Source organism: Erythrolamprus reginae, chromosome Z, assembly GCF_031021105.1.
Source record: "Erythrolamprus reginae isolate rEryReg1 chromosome Z, rEryReg1.hap1, whole genome shotgun sequence".
Lineage (NCBI taxonomy): Eukaryota > Metazoa > Chordata > Lepidosauria > Squamata > Dipsadidae > Erythrolamprus > Erythrolamprus reginae.
Window position 1 is genome coordinate 7,752,286 of NC_091963.1, and position 24,280 is coordinate 7,776,565.

A 24,280-nucleotide genomic window follows, 5' to 3' on the forward strand; every position below is an offset into this window, starting at 1 on the left:
AGAGAAAGAAAGAGAGAGAGAAAGAGAGAAAGAAAACAAGAGAGAGAGAAAGAGGGAGGGAAGGAGAGAGAGAGAAAGACATAGAGGGAGGGAGAGAGAAAGAGAGCAAAAAAGAGGAAGGAAGGAAGAGAAAGGAAGGAAGGGAGAGAAAGGGAGGGAGAAAAAAAAGAGTGAAGGGGAGGAAGAGAGAGAGAATTTTTTGTCCAAACTTTTTTTTGGGAGGATATGAGACTGAAGAAGTCCTAACAGAACAGGTTGGACCTCAGAATGAAAAGAAAAAAAAATACAGATAGTTTCTTGCCGAGAGGGAATGAACCAGTTCTACACTACTCCTCTGTTACCCAACAACAATGGCATGCTTTGGGGGATGTTATCTTTGCCATGTGCATGATTTTCTGACTCAGGAAGCATTTCTTGGATAAAAGGAATAAAGGGGATATAAGGTTCACGTGAAAGATGAAACCAGATAAGGTGTCAATGAGATATCTATTTATCCAAGTTACAGGAAATAAAATATTTTACATGTCTAGTTGTGAATTTTCAACATGAGCATGGATGCTTTAAAGCAGTGTTTCCCAACCTTGGCAACGTGAAGATATCTGGACTTCAACTCCCAGAATTCCCCAGCCAGCATTCGCTGGCTGGGGAATTCTGGGAGTTGAAGTCCAAATATCTTCAAGTTGCCAAGGTTGGGAGACACTGCTTTAAAGTTCAAAAACATATGAATGCTGCTAGTTCTCATAGGAGAACCAGGCTAGTGTTCAGGGATGCCCTGAATTTCGAAAGTTTGGTGTTGCTTGCTATTCTAATGCTTTTTTAAAAAATGGCTTATTTGCAGTGGGACACCTGATTGGGGCAGAAAGTAACTGACAGCTATCTTGCTCTTGATAAATACTGAAACTGAAAGAAATAGTGCATGGCTATTCAAGCTGAATTTTCTTACGTGGGATTCAAGCAGGAGACCTGGAAGGATTGTGTCCTATAAGATTTGCTCCCCATGTTATTCCTGAATGCCTTTTTAAGGCTGTAGAGGTTGTTCATTGTTTAAATGAGACACAACTCAAATGAGGAAATTGACTAGCATTTATTGGACGTTAACACGGATTGTTTTTGAAGTCTCATCCTGCTTACTTTGAATTTTAATTGCAAGAATTCTCATAAATGTGATAATAATAATAATAATAATAATCATTTACTGTTCTTGATCAATGGGGCTGATCAAGGAATGTGTTGAATTGCATCTCTATTGTTGGTAGGGCTGGGCAACTTCAGATTTTACCAAGTTGTACTCAACTCATGCACTATAGATTGCAATCTGCCCAAATTTGGTAAAACCTCTTGTTTCTGTTGTTCAAAGAAATATTGATGATAGTTAGTGGCTATATTTTTGTTGTGTATGCGACAGTTTTCTTTCCTTGTATACTCCTGTTCCTCTATAACAGAGGTCCCCAACCTTTTTTGCACCAGGGACCGGCTTTCAACTAGACCAGTTTTCCATGGCCCGGTGGGGGGGGGGGGAGCTAGCTGTCAGCGGCGCCGTAAAAGGGGCGATCAAGAGAGGAATGGGTGAATGAATGGACGGAGGGTGGGAAGGAAGAAAGGAAAGAGGGAAGGTACAGGAACAGAAGAAGGGTGCAAAGAAGCAAAGAAAGGTGTGAAAGGGGAGAGTAAGAGAGGAAGGAGTGAAAGAAGGGAATGAGGGAGGAAAGAAGGGAGGAAGGAAAAGGAAAGCAAGAAATGGAGGGAGGAAAGGAAGGGAGGAAAGGAAGGAAGGAAGGAAGAAAGAAGGAAAGAGGGAAGGGACAGGAACAGAGGAAGGAAGCAAGGAAACTTATGAAAGGGGAGAGTAAGAGAGGAAGGACTGGAGGGAGGGAGGGAAGAAGGTAGGAAGGAGAAAGAAAAGAAATAGAGGAAGGAAAGGTAAAAGAGAGAAAGAAAAAGAGCAAGAAAGAAAGAAAGAAAGAAAGAAAGAAAGAAAGGCAACTTCAAAGAAAGGCTCACTGAGCATCTCTCACTCTCTCTCTCTTTCTATCCCTCTTTCTTTCTTTCTCTTCCTTTCTCTCTCTCCTCTTCCTTTATCTCCTCTTTCTCTCCCCCCTCTCTCCCCCTTTCCCTCTCTCTTTCTCTCTCCCTCTCTTGCTATCTCTCCCCCCTTTCCCTCTCTTTCTCCCTCTCTTTCTCTCTCTCCCCCCTCTCTCTTTCTCTCTCTCTCCCCCTCTTTCTCTCTCTTCTTCTCACTTTCTCTCTCTTGTTTTCTTTCTGTCTCTTTTGCTTTCTCTCTCTCTCTCTTTCTCTCTTGTTTTGTTTCTCACGCTCTTTCTCTCTCTTGTTCTCTCTCTCTTGCTATCTCTTTCTCTCCCCCCCTTTCTCTCACTCTCTCTTTCTCACTTTCTCTCTATCTTGCTGTCTGTTGCTTTCACTCACTCTCGTTCTCTCTCCGTTCTTCTCAGCGGTGACGCGCGCACGCCCTGCCCGCCTCACATTTGCCGAGAGGACTTTCGCCCCGGGCTCTCAGCAAGGGGGTTTGCATGAGAGGCGGGGCCGGCGGAAGGTGATATTCAATGTCGGGGGCGCACGGGCGGTCTTGCGCGCGCTCCCTATCTCCCTGCTAGCCCACTCGGAATACGTATTCAAAATAAGAAAAGCCTTTGCCGGCGAAGGCTTTTCTTATTTTGAATACAGTATTCCGAGTGGGCTAGCAGGGAGATAGGGAGCGCGCGCAAGACCGCCCGTGCGCCCCCGACATTGAATATCACCTTCCGCCGGCCCCGCCTCTCATGCAGCCCCCTTGCTGAGAGCCCGGGGCGAAAGTCCTCTCGGCAAATGTGAGGCGGGCAGGGCGTGCGTTCCGGGTGCGGGAGGAGCTGCGGTGAAAGGCAGGAGGTGGCAGAGGAGCAGAGGGGGCAAATCGGGCGGGCGGTGGGCAGCGCGGAAAGGCCGAGGGGGCCCTGGCGCCGCGGACCGGCTGAAAACCCCCAGCGGCCCGGTGCCGGTCCGCGGACCGGCGGTTGGAGACCCCTGCTCTATAAAGGCAGAAAAAGATAAACAGAGACAGTGAATGAAAGAAGAGGAGAAGGAATAAAACAGAGAAAATAGGAAAAGATATAGAGATGTGTGAATGGAGACAGAATGAGACATAGGGAGGAAACGAGAGCGCAGTAAAAGAAAGGGTTAGGGAGAAGGAAAGAGGTTGCGGAGATTTAATGCTACAACAATAAAAGAAGGAAAACAAATATTTGAAGTATGTAACTGGTCACCAAAATAAAAATACCCTTTCTGTTCACTCCTTGGCATCTTTTGACGTGAACGAGAATAAAGGGATAAATAACCACCCCTCTGTGTGTGGGTATTGATTCTGCCTCTACTTGTTTCACCTTTGCCCATCCCTGGCATTTGGCTCCCAAAATTAATTTGGAAATTGCTTGAAAGAAATTTCCATTTGTTGCAATTGTTGAATTTGAGAGAACGATGTTAGAAAGATGTTAGAACTTCTTTACTGGAATAGCCGCTCCGATTCTTCGGAGAGGGACGCCATGCAAATCTAATAAATAAATAAAATAAATAAGATTTCTCTAGAAATTAGGTTGCCACCTGTAGTAAGGCATAGACGGTGAGCCATTTCCCAGGGATAATTAACCTCCAACATTTTACCCTTAGACTATCCATGGTTGACCTCTCCAGATTCCTAAGAGGTCAGTAAGGGGCGTACATAAGCGCACTAGAGTGCCTTCCGTCCCCTGTCCTATAGTCTCTCCTATATCTTGTATTTCTTCTCTACTATATCCTCTATAACCTTCATTGTGTATTATTGTGTATTGGTCAAAATAAATAGATAGGTAGGTAGGTAGGTAGGTAGATAGATAGATAGATAGATAGATAGATAGATAGATAGATAGATAGATAGATAGATAGATAGATAGATAAAAGTCATTCCCAAATTAGTGCTTACCAACCTTAAACATAAAATAATTGCAATGCTCTTATTTTTAAATATGGCTGAAATATTTGCAGTGTTGTGTGATCTAGCAACTCCTTAAGATAATTCCCTTACACCAGTTTCCCTGTTGTTAGGCAAAGAAGCATACAAGTTGACAAATCAGATTCAGGTAAATTATATTTGCTTAGATGTCAAAAAAAGAAAGAAATCACCCTACAACTCCTCTTTTATATAGTCCCATATTTCTGTCAATACTCAGCAGTCTTTTCCATAGTGCTACTTTTACAAATGGTGTACATAAATTATATTCATGCAAATAGCTATGGAGATCCTCAATCATCCAGGTTGTGATGGTCCCAAAGGTGTTTTTTTCAAAAGGCGACTAGGCCTTCTTATTGTTGTTTTTCCTTTGAAGCTTCTGTGAAGAAGTGAAACCTTTTTCATGGGGGGAAAAATAACCCCAAGAAAGTCAAGTTGCCTTTTGGAAAATCACTTGGGGACATACATACAAGTAATCCCATGACTGGTTTGGCTTTAAACATGCAAAAAGTCAAGAACTGAGCAAAAGGTCATCCAAAGCCAATGGACCTGGAGAATTGCTGTCAGGTCTAAACTATAGATCAGGGATGGCAAACCTTTTTTTCCTCGGGTGCCGAAAGAGTGTGCCTGCATGCTATTGCGCATGTGGGGGTGCCCACACCCATAATTCAATGCCTGGAGACAGCAAAAACAGCTCCCCCTGCCTTCCAGAGTCTGGAAATGACCTGTTTCCCAACTTCTGGTGGGCTTAGTAGGCTTGTGTTTCACTCTCCCCAGGCAGCAAAGGCTTTCCTGGAGTCAGCAGAGTGTAAAATGCCCTCTACCATCCCCCAAGAGGCTTTCTGTAAGCCAAAAATGCCCTCCCAGAGCCTCTGTATGAGCCAAAAATCAGCTGGCCGACACACACATACACATCGATTTATTGATTTGCTGATTGATTTTGTCCATTGCACAATGAGAGTTACATTGGGTATATATATATAGTAAATATATAATGAAGGTTATAGAGGATATAAAGTATATCTAAGAAAGAAGAGAAAAGAAGAAACAGGAATAAAATATATCAGTGAAAGAATAGAAGAAGAGATATAGGAATAGAAGAAAGGTATAGGAGATATAGGAGAGCAATAGGACAGGGGACGGAAGGCACTCTTGTGAACTTGTACTCGCCCCTTACTGACCTCTTAGGAATCTGGAGAGGTCAACTGTGGATAGTCTAAGGGTAAAGTGTTGGGGGTTTGAGAATGACACTATGGAGACCAGCAATGAGTTCCAAACTTCGACAACTTGGTTACTGAAGTAGTATTTTTTACAGTCAAGTTTGGAGCGGTTAATATTAAGTTTAAATCTGTTGTGAGCTCTTCTGTTGTTGTGGTTGAAGCTGAAGTAGTCGCCGACAGGCAGGACATTGCAGCATATAACCTTGTGGGCAATACTTAGATCATGTTTAAGGCATCTTAGTTTTAAGTTTTCTAGGCCCAGGATTGAAAGTCTAGTCTCGTAGGGTATTCTGTTTCGAGTGGAGGAGTGAAGGGTTCTTCTGGTGAAGTATCTTTGGACATTTTCAAGGGTGTTGATGTCTGAGATGCGATATGGGTTCCAAACAGATGAGCTGTATTCGAGGATGGGTCTGGCGAAAGTTTTGTACGCTCTGGTGAGTAATGAGAGCTTGCCAGAGCAGAAGCTATGTAGGATTAGATTTACAACTCTTGAAGCCTTCTTGGCTATGTTGTTGCAGTGGGCTTTGGCACTTAAATCTTTTGTTATTAGTATACCGAGGTCTTTAACCGAGTGGGGGTTATCTGTGATAATTTGATTATTCAGTTCGTATTTGGAGTTCAGATTCTTTTTCCCAATGTGTAGGACAGAGCATTTGCTAGTTGAGCTGAGCTAGGACAACAGCTCATGTGCCCGAAGATATGGCTTCATGTGCCACCTCTGGCACCCTTGCCATAGGTTTGCCATCACTGCTATAGATCCTTCGCCTTTCATGTTACACACGCACACTCCCTGGCCAGCCTCGATCCTTTTCTTCCATAGTATCAAGGTTCCTATCTGGAATGAATGAAGAATGAAACTGTCCTGTACCCAATGCAAACCTTGGCCTGTTTAGACAAGGAACAGTCTACCTGGCTTGTAGGAAGTGTGAAACTGCCTCCTACTCAGTGACATTCTTGGTTTGTTTAGACTACAGTTGTCTTCCTGGTTTTGCAGGAGGTGTGAAATTGCCCCTTCTTCAGTGATATTTTTGGTCTGTTTAGACTAGTTATTGTCTTCCTGGCGTGTAGGAAGTGTGAAACTGTCCTCTACTTAATGAAACTCTACTTAGACCAGGATTGTTTACTCCGATCAGAAGTTGCTTCCAGCTCCCCAGCATATAGCTTTCCCATTCCCATTCTCTGCTGCCAATTGCTCAGGGGCGAAAGCCGGGGTGGCGCAGCAGGTAGAGTGCTGTACTGCAGGCCACTGAAGCTGACTTGTAGATCTGAAGGTCAGCGGTTCAAATCTCATCACCAGCTCAAGGTTGACTCAGCCTTCCATCCTTCCGAGGTGGGTAAAATGAGGACCCGGATTGTGGGGGCAATAGCCTAGCTCTGTTAAAAAAATGCTATTGCTAACATGTTGTAAGCCTCCCTGAGTTTAAGGAGAAGGGCGGCATAAAAATTGAATGAATGAATGAATGAATAAATAAATAAAGTGTCTCAGATGTCTAATAAGAGAGACAGATTGCCAGGCATACCTCCTAACCTCTTTGGTTATTCTTTTCTATGCTTCATGCTACATATGCCTCAGAGCCTGCCCTGCACCCCCAAAACTAGTCTGCAAATCACAGGTGTGTTCAAGGGCACTTGTCTCTTGACACACATATAAAAGCAACCCCGAGTTCAAAATATGACATGGATTGGAAGATGCCATCATGGACAAAATATGTTCCTGGCTGAATGCTTTATTTGAAGGTTTTTGGAGCAGTTTAAGCTTCTATGTCAGGGGTGTCAAACTCGATTTCATTGTGGGTCACATTAGGATTATGTTTGAACTTGGGGGCTAGGGTGGGCATGGCTAAGGTGTGCATGGCCTGATTGACATCACTCATGTCACGGGCGTCTGTGGTGGTCCAAGCACTCTGCCAGAGAGAATAGACTCCCAAGGCGGATGTATTATTATTATTATTATTATTATTATTATTATTATTATTATTATTATTATTATTTAGATTTGTATGCCATCCCTCTCTGAGGACTCGGGATGGCTCACAACAACAATAAATACAATAAAATACAAATCCAATATAAACTATATTAAAAACCACATTATTATAAAAACTAACAATTCTAAAACAATCATACCAATCTCGTATATTGAGTCAGAAAGGTAAGGGGAGAAATTAAACCCCCCCATGCTTGGCGGTATAGATGGGTGTTCAACATTTTACAGAAGGCAAGGAGGATGGGGGCAATTTCAATCTCTGGGGGGAGTTGATTCCAGAGGGCCGGGGCCACCACAGTGAAGGCTCTTCCCCTAGGTTCCGCCAGATGATATTGTTTAGTCGATGGGATCCGGAGAAGGCCGACTCTGTGTGACCTAATAGGATGTAATGGCTTCGTGCAACCTTCTGGACTCAATTTTCACTGCAGAGGTATTGGGATCCCTGTTTCCAGGGTGACCCTATGGGCCAGATCTAAGCACCTAACGGGCCAGATCTGGCCCCCGGGCCTGGAGTTTCGCACCCCTGTATGTGCAAAGCCTGGTCCAGTTACTGAACAAAAGATGCTTCCTACAAACTCATGCTGTTCTGAACTTTAGCCTAAGTTATCAGCAGATTATTAATCATTTATAGACCTGTCATCAACAAAATGTTTTTAATTAGTCCGTAGTACCTTTGCTCAATGTGAGACAGCATCTTCTCCACAAATACATAATTCCCAACTATCATATCCATATTTAGTTGAGACTAAGACTTGATTCAATAAAATGTAGATCTGACATGTTGACATGGGTCATACTAGATTAAATCTGTACTCTCTCTCCATTTAGATGAAAGGCCCTAATGCGGTTGGAAAGTTGCATTAGTTTCATTGATGACTTGTTGTTGAGTTATTTGGGGGGGAAAAAGTGCGGTTGAAGCCTTTTTGGAATACAGTGGTATCTTGGCACTCAACTGATTTGAAACTCATTGAATTTGGTATTCAGTGCATTTTGATCCAATTTTTTTGTCCCAGTACTCATCATTTGTTTGGTATTCAATGAACAAGCTAAAACTTGTCTATGCTGGCTTCCTTCGGACTCGCTACATTATTCCTTATGGGGAAACGCTGTTTCATACTCATTGTTTTTTGGTATTCATCACACCTCCCAGCACCAATTAACATTATCCAAGTACTGCTGTACAGAGTTTATATATATGTATATGAATTTTAAAAATTCAGCAAAAAACATTTTATATATATATATACAGAGCTGGAAGGGTTCTGATCTGATAGCTCTAACTGCTAGTTCTCTGCTTTACAAGGCAGAGTTCACCAGATCGAATCCCAGTAAAGGAAAGGGTGTGGCTAGCTGATGAGGCTTCGTCATCTTCAGGCTGGTGTTTCTGTCCTTGTTGTAGGGTGAACACAGCGAGACCTGAGCTGCCTTCCTTCTATAAATACTGGTGGCTGGGTGTGGTTTGATGGCTCAGCAATTGCCTGCTGTGTAGAAACTTCCTGGTGAGTCAGTGGGGTAACACCTGGGGTCGTTGATGTAGCTGAGGTATGCTGATTAATTAATGGTTGTGGATTAGGCGTGATATCCTGAGTAGTTGGAGCTTGCAGGCTACTTGATTGTTTTGCAATGTGTGTTATGAGTCTGGTTTCAGTTTCTATGGCTGGGATACGTTTGAGGGCTGGTTTCCAAATGTCTGGTAGGTGGGAGGTATCATCCCGCTTGTTCATATTTTGGGGATGTTTTTCTATCTCGATGGCTTCCATGATTATTCTTTTGCTGTAGTGTTCTGTTTTGGAAATTAATTTAGCACTGTCAAAATCAATTTCATGTCCTGCAGTTTTGAAGTGTTGGAAAAGGGAGGAGTTTTTTCTTTTTTCCTTAATGCATTCTTATGTTCTGCAACACGTGCATTTACTCTCCTGTTAGTTTATTCAATATATATGGCTGGGCAGATTTTACACGGTATTTGATAAACTCCCTGGTTTTCTAGCTGGATATTGTCTTTCGGGTTTCTTAGGATGTTGGCTATTTTTTTATCTGTACCAAAGGCTGTCTTGATGTTGTGTTTGCGGAGAACTTTACTGATTTTATCTGTGGTGCCTTTGATGCAAGGGAGGAGGGCGATGCCATTGTTCTGTTCTGTGTCTTGGTTCTTGGGGGGTGTCTCTTTTTGGATTAAGTTGTTGATTGCCTCTCTTTGGAATCCATTGGAAATTAACTGCGTAATTCAGGTTCCAGGTGGTCTTTGTCGGCTAGGCGTTTGGTAGGCCACCAGATCTGATCCCTACAACTTTGTACCAGGGAGGGTCTATATGTTTTTTCTGTCGGATCAGTTCCTGTGGCCTAGAGGTTAATTCTCTGCCTTACAAGGCAGAAGCTGCCAGATCAAATCCCAGTAAAGGTATGGCTAGCTGATGAGGCCAGAACAAGGCCGAAATAGCGCTATCCTAGTCTCCCTTAATTTTAAAAATTCAGCAAAGACATGTGATACATATATTGGACTTATATGCCGCCCCTTTCCGTGGACTTGGAGCAGCTTAAAACATTTCGATAGTAAAGGTACAGTATATAAAACATTTCTAAGCCAATTAATAGAATAGTTAATTTAAAAATTATCTTAAAGCTAATCATTTAAAATCGAACAATCACATGCATACTTTCACATCCAATACATTCACTGGGCAGAGGCTGGGGTCCAGTTTTCAGGTTCTTACGGAAGGCAAGGAGGGTGGAGGCAGTGCGAATCTCTGGGGGGAGTTGATTGCAGAGGGCCGGGGCTCCCACAGAGAAGGCTCTTCCCCTAGGTCCCGCCAGCCGGCATTGTCTGGCTGATGGGACCCTGAGGAGACCAACTCTGTGGGACCTGACCGCACGCTGGGATTCGTGCGGCAGAAGGCAATCACGGAGGTAGTCTGGTCCTATGCCATGTAGGGCTTTATAGTTCATAACCAACACTTTGAATTGTGTCCGGAAACCAATCGGCAGCCAACGCAGTCCGCATTGTTGATGTGGATAATTCAAATTCTGTCAAATATCTCCCTGCTAAAATTTATGAGGGCTCAAAATATTCCCTAAGTACAGTTTTTATTATTATTATCTATTCCAGCTTGTATTGTCTTTGAGATTCCTTCTGTTTAAATGCCATTTCTACTCTAGCACTATCCTGAGCAGCCAGGGTAAAAGTTTTACTCTCTTGTGATAAAACAGAAACGTGGTCAGCTCGATGTGGGTTATGCAACAAGATAGAAAGTCAATTCAAAGCACTGTCCTGATTCTGTCATTGAGCAAGGCAGAAAAGACAGATTCTCTTTGAATGCCAGAGTTCCTTGAAAATTCTCAGAAAGGAATCCCCAGTTTGCATTTCAGCAAATGGACAATGAAGGTGGAAATGGGTGTGGCATTTCAGTTCGTATTGATTCAAAAATAAATTTAAAAAATACATAACATATTTTATAGATTACGGTTAATAAATGTTTAAAGTACGTCTCAGAAATGCTGCATACGTTCAGCTCCATTGCTCAAAATGTCTCTTTCATTAGTAAGAAAGCTCAGCTCTGCAGAAAAGGCTTATGCCTTTTAAAATACCCTACCCCATTCCAAGATCTGTAAAAACCAGGTAAAACCAGAGTTAACAAGTAAGCATAAACTATAAGAACATAAGAAGAGCCATGCTGAATCAGGCCAAAGCCCATCGAGTCCAGCATTCTGTGTACCCACCAATTGTCCATGGGGATCTTGAGCAGAAAGAGAAGGCAAGACCCTCCCTTTCTCTTGACCCCCAACAAATGGTACTCAAGGGAATCCTGCCTGCCTCAATCAACATAGAGGCGGCACTTGGACATCTGTTTCAATAACCACCGATACACTTGGCATCCATGAATCTGTCTAAACCTGCCCTGAAGCTATCCAGGCTGACATCTGTCATGACCTCTTCTGGAAGTGAATTCCATAAACTGGGTGAAGAAATATTTCCCTTGATTTGTCCTCACTTTCTTACCTATGAGCTTTAGGGAGTGCCCCACCGTCCTAGTATTGCATTGACAGAGAAAATAATTTTCCTCTATCCACCTTTTCTATCCCATGCATGATTTTATGCACTTCGATCAAGTCACTTTTTAAACGCCGTCTTTCAAGGCTGAAGAGACCAAGGCGTTGCAACCTGGTTTCGTAAGGGAGGTGCTGAAATAATAAAATCCGGTCCTGGCCAAATAACAACCATTATCATAACTAGTCTCCCAAAATATACTGGAAAAAAAATTGCATTTTATTTTCTAGCAAAAAAAGACCAAGAGGTTCATGTCTATGGAGATTCTCAATCATCCAGGTTATGGCTGTCCCAAAGGTGCTTTTCCAAAAGGCAATTAGACATTGGGTTTTTTTTCCCTTGAAAATGTTTTGCTTTGCATCCAAACAGCTTTTGAGTTCAATTCAGTTCAACTCTGAACTGAATTGAAGTTCTAATTTCTTTGGGACTAAAGAAGCTTCTTGCATGAGAAGCAAAATGTTTTCGAGGATAAAAATCAAGAAAGCCCAGTTGACTTTTGGGAAAAGCACCTTTGGGACAAGAGATCTATGCCTACTTGTGTTCCCAGAGTGTGATAGATAAAAGGTCTGCTTTGAGATGATGATATTTTCACCTCTCAAGGCATTGGGACTAAATGCCTCTTAATGACTACCTAGAACCCCTAGGTGAAGATTGCGATATGTGGCCCTAACCAAAAAAACCATATCACAGCCTGATGGAAAACCCAATCTACTTGCAACACTTGAACCAGAACTCCACCCCCACCCCTATTTATAAGGAACAAATGGCAGCTGCAAAGAAACCATATTCAGAGCAGCATGAAGCCAATAAGAGCCGGGGTAGCGCAGCAGGTAGAGTGCTGTACTGCAGGCCACTGAAGCTGACTGCAGATCTGTAGGTCAGCGGTTCAAATCTCAACACCAGCTCAAGGTTGACTCAGCCTTCCATCCTTGCGAGGTGGGTCAAATGAGGACCCGGATTGTAGGGGCAATAGGCTGGCTCTGCTGTTGCTAACATGTTGTAAGCCGCCCTGAGTCTAAGGAGACGGGCGGCATAAAAATCAAACAATCAAACTAACTAACTAACTAACTAACTAACTAACTAACTAACTAACTAACTAACTAATTTCAACCTGGTCATGGTGAATGTGATTTTGCTGAAACATCGCAAAGACACTCAAAATATTACATGGGGAAAACCCAAACTCAGAACAATATATATACATACTGTATATACATATACGTATGCCACATGTTTTTGCTGAATTTTTAAAAATAACAGAAAAAACATATACATACATACATACATACATACATATATACATGCATACATACATACATACATACATACATACATACATACATACATACATACAGAAAATGGTTCTTAAGTAGAGGCAAAAAAAATCTTGAACACCTGGTTCTTATCTAGAAAAGTTCTTAAGTAGAGGCTTTCTTAAGTAGAGGGACCACTGTACAGTTATTCCTCATTGAACAAATCCAGTTGGGACTGGCAAATTGACTGAGTTTATATCTGGTGGATTCTGCCCACAGTTGTTTCTTAAGAGGGATGAGTTCTTTTTAATGAGAAGTTTGCATGTTGTACTATTTTTGAAAGTGGGTGTATAAGGGAGAGAGATTGTTTTGATACTAACACAAGATGATCCCGGATTATTATAAGACATGGAACACAAATACACACACACACAAATCAAAAATTATTATCCATTTTTCATCCACAATTGATTTATTTTTTTGGTGGAAAATCTATTTTGGGAATAAATAATAACTAATGTTATTTTATTTCCATCAGTGCGGCATTTAGGAAACTGCCTCCAAAGTTTGTTTGTACCATAGCTTTCTGCAAATTTTTCTCTCTGTGAGAACAAAACATATGTCCCCATTTGTTGTGACCTGGAGTGTTTGTAGGAAATTGTCCTCGGTAGCTATTTAGACTTATGGAGTCTTAACTAAATACTAAACAAGGATTGCACTTGCATATCTATACTGTATATGGGAGGACGGAATGAATATCAAAATGAAATATTATGATGTTTCAGAAGATTAAACATGAAAGAAAAAAAAACATGTACGGATTATCTTTATAAACCTCCATAACTGAAAAATTAGAAGTATTGAAGTACATCTTTCAAAACCTAACAGTTTGAGGTAGTTCTTGTAAAAAAAATCTACTTACTAAGCCTCTACACTGATTTTTTTTAAAGGTTGTTTTTGTAATGATGGCATAGTTCTTTTAATCCTTAAATGCTTAAAAGCTGCTTTACTTGCTGTATTCAGCGTGGCAATGACTGTTTGCAAATGCTAGTAACAGATTTGGCTTATGACTCAAGTGATAAAAGTAATGTAAGAGTTGACAAAATGCATCTAGTAAGTTTCTTTTTAAAAGAAACGGAGGGATCACTGCTATAAGTTTACCACTTTTATTTTATTGACATTCAATCCAAGAAAGAAGGAAAATGTTTATAAAACTCCAATGAATTCAGGCCAGCTGCATTTCTCTCCAGTTGCACTTTTACAAGAACCTTCTTGTAGGTAGATTAGGCTGATCAAAAACCACTTCATGAGGTTTGAGCCTTTTTTTCTAGATTAGTTTTGCACAGAATAGGCTAATGGTGGGAGGCTAAGCAAAATGGAGAGATGGAGGTGGAGGCCCAAAAGGCAATTAGCACACATTTAGAAATAAATTATATTCTTGCCTTGAACAAAGTTGGGGTTCCACTGAGATGAAGCTCAGACTAATAATCTGCAGATTGATGCTTCGCTGTCTCAACTCCAGGCTCTGGTTCCATTAGAGCCATTTTAGTACATGCAAATTTTTTTCAAGATTCAAGATTTTTTCAGATTCTCTTTTCCAAGCTTAGATGCCAGAGTGTGATCTTGAAAAGGACAATTCAACATCAGTTCTTGCATCCTGCTACTCCTACTGCCCTCTGAAACTGGGGAAAATGTACAAAGAAAGTTCAAGAGTCCTTGGAGAGGGGTGGCATACAAATCCAAATAATAAATAATTAAAATAAACAATGGATGAATTGTATGTGGCTTAGAGATCCTCCCTAGCCTATAGGAAATTTATCTAGCTAGTGTTTGGAGTGAATTTAAAAACCTGAGCAGAATGCCTCGGCAATGTTCAAAATAAATAAAATACAATTGAATACATACCTGCCCATTTTTTCATATGCTGAACTTGGCAGCCTGGAGACTACATGCCCCCTAGAATCCTTGGTGGTCTCTGAGCTTGGTGGTCTTCTTGCAGATGTTTCATTACCAAATTAACTAGCATTCAGTCCCATCAATCTTCAATAGGCACACAGAGAGAAACAACATCTTCACATCGTTCAAAAGAGGCAATTCAAAAAGTAAAAAATGAAGCAAAAAGACCAAAACACATCACCAGTGTTCGATACTCAGATGAGCAGAGGTTAATACCAAGAATAATATTAGAAAAGTAAACAATATCCAGTCAAGAAACTATCAATGGAAACAAACAGGAGGTGGTGAGCTTTCCTTCACTGGAGGTCTTCAAACAGAGACTGGACAGTCATCTTTTTATTTATTTTTATTTATTTATTTATTTTGTCCAATACACAGTGAGGGTTTTAGTGGGTATATATATATCACAAAATATGAACAAGCGGGATGATACCTCTCGCTTACCAGACATCTGGAAACCAGCCCTCAAATGTATCCCAGCCATAGAAACCAGACTCAGAACACACATTGTAAAACAATCAAGTAGCCTGCAAGTTCCAACTACTCAGGATATCACGCCTAATCTACAACCATTAACTAATCAGCATACCTCAGCTACATCAACGACCCCAATTGTTACCCCACTGACTCACCAGGAAGTTTCTACACAGCAGGCAATTGCTGAGCCATCAAACCACACCCAGCCACCAGTATTTATAGAAGGAAGGCAGCTCAGGTCTTGCAGTGTTCGCCTGAGAACAAGGACAGAAACACCAGGCTTAAGATGACGAGTGAGACCTCGTCGAAACGTTGCCAGAAATTTCCAAATCCTACACGGGTATATTCGGGTTTCTTCCCTTGTAGGTACATGATGAAGGTTATAGAGGAGATACTCAGAGTAAAATATATTTAAGAAATAATAGAAAAGAAGATATAATAATAGAACATATCAATGAAAGAATAGAAGAGATATAGGAATAGAAGAAAGGATTCTATGATTCTATGATGATTCTAAACAAGCAAATAGTAAACAACATCTTAATTAAGGAACCACTAAGAACACTGTCACCAACAATGAAAGGGCAAACCACTAGTATATAAACAGGAAACAAACCTTTCTCCCTTCTATGATGTTACCTAGTTGGGCAATGAAATCTCTGCAAAAAACCCCCAAAACCAATGAAACTCAGAGAACACCAAGGATCCCTCAGTTCGACCATGAGTAGTAAATATTCTTTTTTATTGGTACTACATATCCCAACAGTTAAGTAGCAAGGGACTTCCAAGGCTTAAGAACAAAACCAGTCTATGTTCCACCAACTGCAACAGGAGAAATCCCCATCTGGTCATAATTTTAGAAATTATATCCTAAAAGATTCCCACTTAATAAGTATTCTGGCATCTCTATTCTGATGCTATTCATTTAAAATTCATTAGAAAACTGATCTGGCAGCGTTTTATGGTGACCTTAATGCCGTGATCCTCTATAAGGAAAAAAAATCCTTTAAGACAGTTTTTTCAGTGGTTGGGAAGACACTTCTAGCATTTTTTCCCTTTTAGCAGATTGTGAGCCATACTCATTATTTTAGTGAAAGGTTTTCATGGATTTTCCCCTTTTTATATATGAGCATTTGGGGAGGTGGATTCTTCCCCCCTTTCCTTTTTAGTTTTAAGTATATTAAGCTTAGCTGCTGTTTGAGAAATCAGGCTAATTGCAGAGAAAGGGGAGAACTCATAAGAATGGCATGTACCTTGCATACAGAAAAATGTCATTTTCAATCCTATATAGTTCTTCAAAATTCCTATGATTGCCTATAATTCCCAGGTTACCATGGGTCAATGTTTGTTGAAGCCAAATTGTGAAGGGCTCATTTACAGCATTATGAGCTGCAAAGGAAGCTGTAGAGCCAGGAAGCCATTAGACATTGGATTGATAATAAATGTAGTCAAGGGTGGGTCCTACTTATCTTCCCCACCACTTCGCATCGCGACGGAAGTGCACGTTTGGGAGTGCAATTTTGCTTCCGTGCAGGCTCAGTAGCTGGAAATCAGCCCGAAAAAACAGCTTAGCTCGACTTTAGAGGAAGGAGTAGAGTAGAATAGAATAGAATGGAGTGGAATAGAATAGAGTACAATGGAGTGGAATAGAATAGGAGTAGAGTAGAGTAGAGTAGAATAGAATAGAATAGAATAGAATAGAATAGAATGGAGTGGAACAGAATAAAATAGAAGAGGAGAATGGAATAAAACAGAATTCTTTATTGGCCAAATGTGATTGGACACCCAAGGAATTTGTCCTGGTGCATGTGCTCTCAGTGTACATAAAAGAAAAGTTATCGGTCAAGAATCATAAGGTACAACACTTAATGATTGTCATAGGGGTCAAATAAGCAATCAAATAAATATTAGGTACCAGTCCATATAAATTATAAGGATACAAGCCACAAAGTTACAGTTATAAAGTCGTAAGTGGGAGTAGATGGATGATAGGAATGATGAGAAGGTTAATAGTAAATAGTAACGCATCCTTAGTAAATTGATAGTGTTGAGGAAATTATTTATTTAGCAGAGTGATGGCGTTCGGGGGGAAAACTGTTCTTGTGTCTAGTTGTCTTGGTGTGCATGCTCTATAGTGCTCTTTTGAGGGTAGGAGTTGAATCAATTTATATCCAGGATGCGAGGGGTCAGTCAATATTTTCCCCACCCTCTTTTTGACTCGTGGAGTATACAGGTCCTCAATGGAAGGCGGGTTGGCAGCAATTGTGTTTCTTCCCCCTGCGGTCCTAATTATCCTATGAAGTCTTTGTCTGTCTTGTTGGGTTGCAGAAGGTCAATATAAACCCAGAGGCTAGAGGGAGAGCTCTCTTCAGCCCAAAACACAGCTGAGGAGTTGATCAGCTGGCTTTGGAAGAAAGAATAGAATAGAATAGAAACCTTCCAAAAAGTAAGAAATTCACAAAAAATCTTAAAAAGTGATGGGGGAACCTTTGGACTAGCACTGATTGATCCAATTCAGTGATGTCACCACGATGTCGCTACCAGTTTGGACGAACCAGTCCGAACCGGGAGGAACCTACCTCTATGTATGTAGTCCTTGATTTACAACTATTTGTTTAGTGTTTGTTAGAAGTTATAATGGCACTGAAAAAAGTAACCAAGAACTGTTTTTCTCACTTGGGACTTTTGCAGCATGCCCATGATCACTTGATCAACATTCAGGGTCTTAGCAACTGGTTCACATTTATGATGGTTGCAGTGACCTGGGGTTACGTGATCATGTTTTGTGGTCTTCTGACAAGTGAAGACAATGGGAAAGCCAGATTCACTTAACAACTGTGTTATTAACTTAACTGCTGTTATTCACTTAACAACTGTGGCAAGGAATATCATAAAATGACTCATTTAACAACTGTCTTGCTTAGCAGTGGAAATTTTGGTCTCCATTGTGATTGTAAGTCAAGGACTTACCGTACTGTAAAAGCAAAATGGTTAATTGCAGTGAACTTGCTTGATATTTCTGTCATTATTTATCATCTCCCTTTATGTTCCACAACAAATTTTTAAAAATAATAATTATTAGATTTTTCTCCCCAAAATTGCCACTTTGACACTCTGCTGTAAGGGATGTAAGAGTTGTACACGGCAATGAATTATAAGAAACATGGCTAGATAAATCAACCTTGGCTTTGAGAACCAAATGTCAATTTCCATCACATAGCCACATTTGGATCAGCCCAGATCAAGTCACTCAATCACAAGCAGTGCATAGAACCATTATCCCACGCATCTTCAAAGGTTTAATTATTTTCCCCAAAAATTTTGTTTTTTTATTTATCAAATGTATGTACTCACTCATAAGAAGTGATTTTGGGTGGTGTAAAATCGTAAATAATAATATTCAATAATAATGACTTTTAATGTTAACTTTATTTGTTGTTTATTTATTGATATTGTATATTGTGTACCATCCCAAACTTTGGGAAATGTGTGGTTTAGAAACATTAAATATAAATATAAATAAATAAATGAAGCAAAGAACAATGCATATGTAGAAACAAGCATTTTAAAAAATAGATTAAAAAGACCACATTTAAAAAAAATTAAACTTCACTTATTAAAAGTAAAATAAATAAATGCAGTATTTACCCCCATCACTGAATTGTGAAATTGTGTCGATACAGAATTGCAAATCTTCAGGTTTCTAGGATTTCTCTGGAAAAAAAAATCAGAAAGGAATTAAAAAATGCCTATTTTCTTATATTTTATCTTCTTTGAAATAGGTCAGGAATAAAAGGCAAAATTGATTAATAGATATAAATAGCCGCTAAGCCAGTGGACTTTCCTTAGCAAAGAAATTCACCTAAGTTAAAGCTATGGTAATCTACCAAGTTTGTTCTGAGCACGGTTGGACCATCTACGGTAAATTAGTTCCTTGGCTTTAATGGAAATAGCTTCTGCCGATATGCAGAAACTACTTTTAACAATCAGAGGCGGTTGGAAGAGCCCCCCTTGAATATCTATGGAGAATCTCAGCCATCCACTTCATAGTTGTCCTACAGCTGCTTTTTCAAAAGGCAACTGGACTTGTTTGTTTTTCTTTGAAGACATTTCGTTTCTCATCCAGGAAGCTTCTTTCGTTCTGACTTCAGAACTGAAGAAGCTTCTTGGAGGAGAAGCGAAACATCTTCAAGGAAAAAGAAAGAAAGCCCAGTTCCCTTTTGAAAAAAGCACCTTTGGGTGGCCGCTTTGAAGAACAAAAAAATGCCAGTGCCTGTGCCAGTGATATCCCTCCCTTACTTTTGTTCTTTTGTTTTCCATTGCCATAATTTCAACGTGTTTTGCCTGTGCTAGGCACTTGAAATCTTTTCTTGGTAGTGATAAGGTTTGGGAATTGTTTTATTTGGGATTTCTTTAGCTCTAGGGGAAAATGCAGCTGCGTAAAAGAATTGCAGACAGGTGCTAAGTTCTGGTCCCACATGCTTTGCAGTGCTCTATTGCCTTTGAATCTGAAACATTGCACAGCCATATTATCTGTATCAGGGGTCTCCAACCGTGGCAACTTTAAGACCTGTGGACTTCAACTCCCAGAGATCTTTGCTTTGCTGGGTGAGGAACTCTGGGAGTTGAAGTCCACAAGTCTTAAAGTTGTAAAGGTCGGAGACCCCTGATCTTTATCATAGGTTTGAAAGTGGGAAATGTTTGAAATAGGTTTTTGTCAGGGTATGGTGCAGTAGGTGTCCAAATGAAGCCAGAGATACTGACATGAACTTGTCGTATTATATAAATAAGTATATTTTACATCAAAATATGCAGTGAACAAGACAGGCAAAGAAGAGCATGATGAGGTAAATCGCAGAGCCCACAGAAGAAAAAAGGCGGGGAAAAAGGGAAACTCCCCCTCCATACCCACAACAACCAATCGCAGTGCAGATTGCCTCATGCAGGAACCTTTCCAATCAATCAACTATAACTGCCTTCTGGCTCTTTGTACAACCCCATTGTCCCAGCTACTAAATTTAAATATCTTAACAATGTCTTATAGTATCTTGAGGATTAATTCACCTATAGGTATCTTGAACTTGCGTTCTTTTGGGAACTGTTCAAAGTTATAATAGCAATGAAAAAACTGACTTATGACCGTTTTCCACAGTCACAACCTTTGCAGCCTCCCCCCTGGTCATGTGATTGAAATTCAGAGGCTTGGCAACTGGTTCATACTTACGACCATTGTCATGTGATCCCCTTTGATGACCCTCTGACCAGCAAAGTCAATGGGGGATCCAGATTCACTTAAAAACCGTCTCATTAGCTTAAGTGGTCCACTTGACAAGTGTGCCAAGAAAGGCCGAACAATGAGGCAAAACTCACTTAAGAAATGTTTCGCTTAACAACAGAGTGTTTGGGCTCAATTCTGATCATAAGCCAGTGCTTTTCAATTGTTTTATGTTATGCTCCCCCCGAGGGAGAAGTAAACATTTCACATCCCCGCAACTCTCTGCTGGCACGCGTCTCGCAGATACCCCCACCGACCTGCCACCCCCCAAATTGGGCCCCCCCACAAGATGCGCATCATACCTCACACTTGTACCAGTACCTCCATCGCGTTACTTGCTGTTGTGTCTAGGGCAGCCCATTCTAAAAGAAGACATCTTGCAAATTTGAGAAGTTTGAACGCGCAAGACGTTTTGTTTTAGAACAGGCTGCCCTGGACACAACGCCGAGGAATGTGACGGAGGCACCGGTAACAAATGTCCGGTAGGACATGCATCCTGTGGCAAAAAAAGCAGGTTTTATGGGATCACGCCCCCCTTGGCATTGCTCAGCGACCTCCCAGGGGGGGGGGGCGCCCCACTATTTGAGAAGCAATGTCATAGGCTAACCATATAATATGTAATTCATATGGTGTCTGCTTTCACCTGCTGGCCTCTTAAACTCTTCATGGTTGTCTCCTTAGGTTTGAAGACCATCGTTGGAGCCCTCATCCAGTCAGTTAGGAAACTTGCGGATGTGATGATCCTGACCGTTTTTTGCTTGAGTGTTTTCGCCCTCATAGGACTCCAGCTGTTCATGGGTAACCTCAGGAACAAGTGTGTCCGAGACTACACAGAGTTCGAATCCATCAATGGCACCTTCGCTTCAGACGAGAAGACCTGGGAAACCCTGAACAAATTCCTCAGCGATCCAGGTAGGTTCATCCCTTGACTCTCTTTGGGAACTGCGATGTCTCTAACTCAAAATGTCGAAGCCTCTAACACAAAATGATGGCTTCAGCCTGACGTGCAGGTTTACTCACCTATGGTGGTCAAAATGAATATGGTTAATAAAATCTGAAATCCTAAGGCAGCTTCCCGCTTTTTTTTTTTTGCTAATGCCAACTGTAAATTGGTGTGTAAAACGATAATTGCCAGTTATAGCATTTGGGGGGGCATTTGCCCAGGTTCGCCTGGTGCACCAGTTGCAGCCCTATCTGGACCGGGACACAATGCTCACAGTCACTCATGCCCTCATCACCTCGAGGTTCGACTACTGTAATGCTCTCTACATGGGGTTACCTCTGAAAAGTGTTCGGAAACTTCAGATCGTGCAGAATGTAGCTGCAAGAGCAATCATGGGCTTCCCTAGGTATGCCCATGTTACTCCAACACTCCGCAGTCTGCATTGGTTGCCGATCAATTTCCGTTCACAATTCAAAGTGTTGGTTATGACCTATAAAGCCCTTCATGGCATTGGACCAGAATATCTCCAGGACCGCCTTCTGCCAAACGAATCCCATCGACGGATTAGATCCCACAGAGTTGGCCTTCTCCGGGTCCCGTCGACTAAACAATGTCATTTGGTGGGTCCCAGGGGAAGAGCCTTCTCTGTGGCGGCCCCGACCCTCTGGAACCAGCTCCCCCCAGATATCAGAGTTGCCCCCACCCTCCTTGCCTTTTGCAAGCTCCTTAAAACCCACCTCTGTCGTCAGGCATGGGGGAATTGAAATTTTTTCCCTTCCCCCTAGGCTTATAGAATTTATACATGGTATGCTTGTTTGTATGATTGGTCTCTTAAATTGGGGTTTTTTAGATTAATATTAGATTTGTTACATTGTTTTCTTTATTGTTGTTAGCCGCCCCGAGTCTTCGGAGAGGGGCGGCATACAAATCTAATTAATAATAATAATAATAATAATAATAATAATAATAATAATAATAGCAGATACAGGTAGGTAGCAACATAACAAGAGTTTATTGAAAGAAGTAAATTATGATCACTTTTCACATTTGTACCCCTTGCAGCTTCTCCATTGTCAGGTGATCAAAATTCAGATGCTTCACAACTGTTTCATTTTTAAAAAACAGTTTATTTATATATTTTCACATTATATACATAGAATAGAATAGAACAGAATAGAATAACATAGAATAGAATAACATAGAATAGAATAACATAGTTGGAAGGGACCTTGGAGGTCTTCTAGTCCAACCTCCTGCTTAAACAGGAAACCCTACACATGGATATCCAACACCTCCTTTAAAACTTCCACCAGAAAATAATTTAAAATCAAAAATCATTCAAAACTTACCTCCTGAAGGGAATACAAGTACAAATATTATAAAATATGCTAAGTGAATAGTTATTGTTATTAATGTACTTAAATAAGCAATTAGATCTTTTTTTTAAGAATATTTTTTGTTTGTTTGTTTGTTTGTTTGTCATGTTTGTTTGTTTATTTGTTATGCGTTGATTTAGCCTTGTATTAATATAAAACATATATTGTATGTAAATGTGTATATATTTGTAATAAAAAATTTTTTAAAAAAAATTTAAAAAAATAAAAAATAAAACTTCCAGTGTTGGAGCAGTCACAACTTCTGGAGGCAGGCTGTTCCACCGATTAGTTGTTCTATCAGGAAATGTCTCTTTAGTTCTAGATTGCTTCTCTCTGGTTAGTATCCATCCACTGCTTCTAGTTCTACTCTCAGGTGCTTTGGAGAATAACCTGATTCCCTCTTTTTTGCAGCAACTTCTGAGATATTGGAAGACTGCTATGCTATCATGTCTCCCCTAATCCTTCTTTCCATTAAACTAGACATTCCCAGTTCCTGCAACCATTCTTTAAGATGATTATGGGTTTAGCTTCCAAATCCCTAATCATCTTTATTGCTCTTCTCTGCACTTGTTCTAGAGTCTCAACATCCTTTTGCACTGGATTCAATATTCCAAGTGTGGCCTTATCAAGGCACTATAAGGTTATGGCTAGGAAAGAAATGAAGTATCTTGATACATTAATGACAAGCACTTAATGAAGACTGGTGGAAGGTCTTAAGCATAAAATGTATCAGGAAAGACTTAATGAACTCAATCTGTATAGTCTGGAGGACAGAAGGAAAAGGGGGGACATGATCGAAACATTTAAATATGTTAAAGGGTTAAATAAGGTCCAGTGGGGAAGTGTTTTTAATAGGAAAGTGAACACAAGAACAAGGGGACCCAATCTGAAGTTAGTTGGGGGAAAGATCAAAAGCAACATGAGAAAATATTATTTGACTGAAAGAGTAGTAGATCCTTGGAACAAACTTCCAGCAGACGTGGTTGGTAAATCCACAGTAACTGAATTTAAAGATGCCTGGGATAAACATATATCCATCCTAAGATTAAAATACAGAAAATAGTATAAGGGCAGACTAGATGGACCATGAGGTCTTTTTCTGCGATCAGTCTTCTATGTTTCTATGTTTCTATGTAAGCAGAATATGTCAAGAACTATGTTACTAGAAAAAAAGATGGTTAATTTTTTAGTCCTGTTTAGAGAGAGGCAATACAGTAATTAAACTCAAAATCTTAGATATTATTATTATTATTGTTGTTGTTGTTGTTGTTGTTGTTATTTAGATATTTAGATATTGTTATTTAGATTTCTATGCCACCCTTCTCAAATGACTCAGTTAGCTTAATGAATATCTCACAAATGAGTTCCAAAGTTTTGCTTTATTCAGTTTCTGTATACAGTATTAACTTCTTACTTTCCCGATAATATATAGTAGCTAATAAAGCTTTGGGCTCTATTTTGCTTGACATTCTCTACTACCGATGGTGAACCCTTTTTTTCCTTGGGTGCCAAAATCATGTGCATGGGTGCTATCATGCATGCGCGAGTGCCCACACCCATAATTCAATGCCTGGGGAGGGCGAAAGTGGTCTCCCCTGCTTCCCGGAGGGGCTCTGGAGGCCAGGAACAGCTTGTTTTCCAACTTCTGGTGGGCCCAGTAGGTCCATTTTTCACCATGCTCAGGCTCCAGAGGCTTTCCCAGAGCCTGGAAAGGGCAAAAACCTCACCCCCCATCTCCCCAGAGACCCTCCAGAAACCAAAAAATGCCCTTCCGG

At 40.7% G+C, this 24,280-nt stretch overlaps 1 protein-coding gene across 2 annotated transcripts in view; it reads left to right on the forward strand.

The window, feature by feature from the left end:
* The window catches only part of LOC139154386 (sodium channel protein type 5 subunit alpha-like), a 408,716-nt gene that overhangs the window by 86,321 nt on the left and 298,115 nt on the right, over positions 1–24,280 (forward strand). For both annotated transcript variants that reach the window (XM_070728917.1, XM_070728916.1), the window contains exon 6: positions 20,868–21,098. In XM_070728917.1, the coding sequence (XP_070585018.1) occupies positions 20,868–21,098 (231 nt within the window). The remainder of the gene's footprint in view (positions 1–20,867; positions 21,099–24,280) is intronic.